Source organism: Asparagus officinalis, chromosome 9 (genome assembly GCF_001876935.1).
Source record: "Asparagus officinalis chromosome 9, Aspof.V1, whole genome shotgun sequence".
NCBI classification, from domain to species: domain Eukaryota; kingdom Viridiplantae; phylum Streptophyta; class Magnoliopsida; order Asparagales; family Asparagaceae; genus Asparagus; species Asparagus officinalis.
The window spans coordinates 5,051,083-5,057,082 of record NC_033802.1 but is presented as its reverse complement, the minus strand read 5'-3'; the positions used below and the strand labels follow the sequence as shown (position 1 = coordinate 5,057,082).

Sequence of the window (6,000 nt, the reverse complement as noted above, 5' to 3'; positions counted from 1 at the left end):
TGAATGAAATCAAAAAATTTCAAGATGTAAGGTGGGTATCGGCTCAAGAAGCTTTGTGGAGAATATATAAATTTTATCTTAATGAGATCTACCCAGCTGTCATCAACTTACAACTACACTTGCCGAATCAACAGTTTGTTTCCTATTGGAAAAATCAAGACCTATTGAAGCTCATCCGCTGGGACCATGTCTCCAAGACAATGCTTACAGAATTTTTTACACTATGCTCAAAAATTAAAGAAGTAAACAAATCAAAACCAGAAAAAGACTAGGGAAAAGAGTTATTATATTGTGAACTTCCCGAATATTATGTTTGGGGTTCGACGATAAAATGTTGGAATCCAAGAAAACAAAGACAAGTGATAGACCGTATACATGGTGTTAATCCAGTTGAAGGGGAAATATATTACTTACGACTTTTACTTACTCACATCAGATGCCCCACCTCATTTGAGAATTTATTGATCGTGGATGGAATTCAATGCACATCATTCAAACAATCAGCCTAGAAATTAGGTTTATTGGAATCAAATAATAACATAAGAGAATGCTTAGATGAAGCTGTCATCTTTCAAATGCCAGCAACCCTTCTCCGTTTGTTTGCAACCATACTTGTTCACTGTGAGCCCGCAGATGTTAATAAATTATGGGATCGATACCTTGACGCATTATCTGAAGACTTCTTAAGGAAACCTGGTGCTACAAGGAATTTAATGATAAATGTCACCCTTTGCAACATTAAATTCTTCTTAGACAGCATGGGAAAGGATATCAAGAAATTTGATTTACCACCTATTCAACCTAACCCTGATTCAGAAGGAATTTTATACCCTAGAGAAATTCAAGATGAACTCGATGTGCAAATTCCAATTGAAGACCTCAATGCTGAATCAACACTCAATTCTAAACAATATAATGCATATACTTCCTTGTTATCGCGAGTTCAGGCAAATAAAAGTGGGATTTTCTTTATTGATGGGCCAGGAAGGACTGGGAAGACATTCTTATACTGTGCTCTACTTGCCAGAGTAAGATCAGATGGGATGATAGCTCTTGCTACAGTGACATCAGGCGTAGCAGCTGTAATAATGCCTGGAGGCCGAGCACCACATTCCAGATTTAAGATAAAAATCCCAACAACAGAATCATCTATGTGTAGCATATCCAAGAAAGATGGAACCTCAAAACTGATTAAGATAGCTAGATTAATAATTTGGGATGAAGCTCTAATGTCTAAACACATTGCAATTGAAACATTAGATAGAACATTAAGGGATATAATGGATCGAGATGAACCATTTGGCGACAAAGTAATTGTATTTGGTGGGGATTTCAGACAAGTTTTACCAGTAGTACCCCGCGCAACAAGATCACAAACTGTTAGAGAAAGTTTAGTGAGCTCATATTTGTGAAGCAAAATAGAAAAGTTGAAGCTATCAAAGAATATGACAGCAAGGACAGATTCAACATTTAGCAACTTCCTTCTTAGAGTTGGGAATGGAGATGAACCGACGGTGGCTGATGACCTAATAGCGTTGCCCACATCTATTTTGATCAAAAGAATTCTACAGGTTTGATGAAGCAATTGATGACACTAATCATCACTACCAGCAAGAGTTCCTAAACACGTTGCTACCAAATGGACTACCACCCCACAAGCTGGTGTTAAAGAAACATTATCCTATTATTTTATTAAGGAATCTGGATCTGACTAATGGGCTATGTAACAGAACAAGAATGATATGTCAAGATTTTAATTGTAATATAATTCATGCTAAGATCATAATGGGCCAACATGCTGGGAAAGAAGTTTTATTGCCAAAAATATACCATTATCTTCAGCAGAAGTTGAGGGGTTCCCATTCAAGTTCAAACGAAAGCAATTTCCAATACGACTATGTTTTGCAATGACAATTAATAAATCACAAGAACAAACAATTCCTCATGTAGGCATCTATCTACCTCAACACGTTTTCTCTCATGGACATCTATATGTTGCTTTATCACGAGGGATTTCAATGACAACAACCAAAGTCCTAATTATATCGGATGGAAAATTTAAAGAAGATGAAAGATACACAAAAAATCTGGTATACAAGGAAGTCCTACAACCAACAAACATGTAATGAACTTCAAAGTCACAATAACTATTCTAAAGGTAATTAATTTATCAAAATAATTACATATGTTCATTCCTATAATTTATAATTTTCAATATTGTATAACTTTTTTTTCCCTTTGGCATTCACTTATTTTTTTACCCACTCAAACATTATTATCAGTTAATAATATTCAAAACCTTATGAGGAACAAAAATTAATAAATTCATTTTCTAAGCTATGATATATTCTATAATATTGCTCAAAACTAACATTTATATTTTAATCTAATTAACAAGAAATATGACTACCATTACTGAAGGCCAAACTCAACACATCTAAATAAGCCAGCTCAAGGAGTTTCAGAAAGAATGGACCATTCATGTTATCATACTTCGAAGTGCAGAGGCCACTTACAAGAATGCATAAGGATCAGGGAAATTACTAAAGCTAATTCTCGCTGACGCTAAGGTAAAATAAAATTATTCTTTGTAATATATTGCTTGCACAACATTACGTCTGATCATATGAATATTGTTAAACTTCATTATCTATTTGGTAAATTTCATTAAAACCCCAATAACTTTCATAATTCCTTTTTATATTGTTTTTCTGTTTACATAAACTAATTAAAATATAATATATAGCTTAGTATTAATTAATTATATTTTCCATACATTGACCTCTGGTGTTAATAATATTTGCAGGGTAACAGAATATAAGGAGTTATGTACGGAGAGACTATCGAAAAGTTTATAGATATGCTTCAAAAAAATCAAATTATTTTCATTTCAAATGGAGAAGTAAAAGGAATAAACCAGCTTTTCCAAGTATCCACAAGTCACTTGAATTAGTATTAACAAAAGACATATCTATTAAAGAAGCACCAACATGTTTCCAATTGGAAAACATATTGAACAACTTTGTCCCATTTGAAGAAGCATTTTCCATGAATGATGCAACAAAAATTAGTAAGTACTTATAAATTTCTTACTTTAATCTTCAATACAAAATGAAACGTAAATTTGTAGATTCATAATCTTTTTATAAAATTACTTGAACATATTCTTACAATAACAACTAACGTGAAGCCGACGATCAACTATATTACAAGACAAAACAAACCAGACACTAGGAGGGAAATCACGCTAATGGATAAAAGGTATATTCATGATACTTATTTTCAATATCATAAGAAAAAAAAATAAGATTAATGTCCGTTCTTTTTTTCATATACAATGGAATGCCTATGCGCGCAACTTTATTTGGAGATTTGGCTATATATGAAGGATCAATTCTTGAATCCGAAATCAAAGATAAGCCTATAATAGCATTATCATATTTTAAAATCTCTATATATCAAGGTACATAATTTATTACTGGAATTCTTATTAAAAAAAGCTAAACATAAAATTAATCCTATAATTATCTTAATTTTGCAGGGACACAAGCATATCGTCACAAATTATATCAACAATATGTATCAACCCAAAAATTGAACTAGCTAGAGACTTAAGGGAATGGTAAGCAGAACAAACATACTTTCATATAACCCAATAATGAAAGAGTATTATGTTTTAATCTAATATGCAGGTTTCAATTGGAAGAAGTCGCAAAAGCAAAAGGATCTTCATCGACGCTTTTTAAAAATGCAAAGGAAATTCAAAGTAGTGATATTATGCGTACATCCCAGAATTCGATACAAGTACAATATTAGAAACCTATTATTATTAACAAATTTAAATCTAACTAAAATTTGTTAATATACAGGCACAATATTGCATATTTAAGGTAAAGATAACTACTATTTTAAATAGGCTCGAGCCATGGTTCTATGCTTGCAAAGGCTGTGACAAGAAGGTAGATAAAGACGTTAGTAAAGAGTGTCTGAATGACAAATACCGCAGAATCATTGATAACCCAGTACCAAGGTTATGTAATATATTTTTTTAATGACATGGACGTATTAAAATATAATACTAACTATCTCTAGAAATTAACAATGAAAACTACAGGTACTTAGTTAAGATTCTCATGGAAAATAGCACGGATAATGCAAGAGTAACACTCTTTGACGCAGCAGAAACTCTTATTGGATGCACAACAGAAAAATTCATTACAGAAAAAGAGGTAATTCATAACTCTATTCAAGTAATAATTTAGAAAATAAAAAATTTAAAAAGTATTAAAATAACATTTGTTCTCATTGCAACAGAAAAATAATAAGAGTCCATATTTCCAGAAATTAGTTTTGAACATCGGAAAAACGTTCAAATTCCTGGTGAAGTTAGAAGAAAAGACAAAAGATGAACGAGGCGAAGGAAATATAATAGCACAAGAAATTCAACTCCAGCCTGATATTACAATCGACGTAGATGATGAAGATGCTACTTTAGAATTTCACAGGAAAAAGATAAAGGTGGAGAAAGATTGATCTTGGTTCAATTAGAAATTTTCAAGTACAATATTTTTTATTCATTTTATGTCATAACTTAATTTTTGAGTACAATTAGGAATTTTTATAAGAGATTTTCATGCAAACTTATTATTATTTTTGTATGCTTATGTGATTGCTTTCATCACATAAAATTACAAATTCATATTTAACCGTTTCTTATCATTAATTATTATCTAAGGATATGATCCTGCATTTATAATATGTTTGTGGTCCCTTCATCAAGTTACCATTGTATTGAATATTATCTTATTCATTTCTTTGAAGGATTGGATTGTTTTGGTGTGCTGTGGTCAGAATAATGTTAATCATTTAATATAGCTCGAGATAATTATGAATACTTTTGCTAGGAGTTCATTTATTAAAGTTTAGTGCTACTAGGTAAACTTTGTGGATTTTTTTTGGGTGTGAATTCTTAAAGTTTTTTTTAATTGGGGATAGAATAGGATTGATTCTGTGTTATGTGGTTAGAGCAACTTGATCAGTATCCTTAGGTAGAGATAATTATGATGCACATTATTCTTTGGAATTTTGTTCATTTTTTGTAGGAGGTTGTTTAGTGAAGTTTAATTCTATAAATAGCGCCTATTTGCATTCTTCCTATTGTTTTTTGTAACATTTCCCCCCCTTTTTGGGTTTTTATATATGCTCGCAACTACTGAATTTTATCTTAACAAGTTTTATGATCCTGCATTTATGATATATTAGTGGTCCATTCATCAAGTTACCATTGTTGAATATTATCTTTGGTATTATTGTGATGAACCATTTCTTAGTTTAGCATTTTATTTTATTTCTCCCCCCTTACTTTGATATCAGGAAATTTCTCTGCTATTTAATTATAGTACCCTCTGTTTTTCCCCTAATATATACCGAGACCATGTTTAACGCGTTATACATTTAGAAAAGTATAATACACCTATGTGTTAAGTCTCATGTTTAATGTATGAAAATATTATTGCTATAACTATAGTTCATAATGACAATTACAATATCCCAGTTAGGTATATTCATCACAGTTTATCTTAAAACCCAATACATTTATTTTTATTAATATTAATATATTCTAATAAAATACAAATAAATCTAATAATTCAATTTTACATATTTGAACTCAAGATGAATTTGACTTATCTAAATTAATAATGAAAAAAATATAAAAAAATATTTTAATATTTTACCACGTGCATTACACGTGTATATAAATAAACTAGTTTATTAAAACAGGTCAGTTCGGGTTGACCCGGTGACCCATATAACATAAATAATGACCCGAATAAGCACCGGCAACTCAAGCAGCGAGCGGCCCTAGATACCATCACGAAGCTCAAGCGGCGGCGATTGGAGAGAGGTGACGAGCGTTCGGGAGTGGCGACGAGAGGCGAGCGACGACCGGCGACGGCGACAGCTAAACTTTGCTGTAAGTTCTCAGTCTCCATCCTTTGA

At 31.7% G+C, this 6,000-nt stretch overlaps 3 protein-coding genes across 4 annotated transcripts in view; all 3 read left to right on the top strand.

The window, feature by feature from the left end:
• Positions 576–1,412, top strand: LOC109823110 (ATP-dependent DNA helicase PIF1-like). Its single transcript, XM_020389396.1, has one exon. The coding sequence runs from the start codon at positions 576–578 to the stop codon at positions 1,410–1,412; it is 837 nt and encodes a 278-aa protein (XP_020244985.1).
• LOC109823109 (replication protein A 70 kDa DNA-binding subunit B-like) lies at positions 3,251–5,114 on the top strand. Its single transcript, XM_020389395.1, has 7 exons — positions 3,251–3,261; positions 3,542–3,622; positions 3,693–3,804; positions 3,870–4,030; positions 4,115–4,229; positions 4,315–4,518; positions 5,103–5,114. The coding sequence occupies exons 1-7, from the start codon at positions 3,251–3,253 to the stop codon at positions 5,112–5,114; spliced, it is 696 nt and encodes a 231-aa protein (XP_020244984.1).
• LOC109824095 (phosphoribosylamine--glycine ligase) overlaps positions 5,859–6,000 on the top strand; it is a 35,039-nt gene continuing 34,897 nt past the window's right edge. For both annotated transcript variants that reach the window (XM_020390617.1, XM_020390616.1), the window contains exon 1: positions 5,859–5,974. The gene's annotated coding sequence lies outside the window, so the exon portion shown is untranslated. The remainder of the gene's footprint in view (positions 5,975–6,000) is intronic.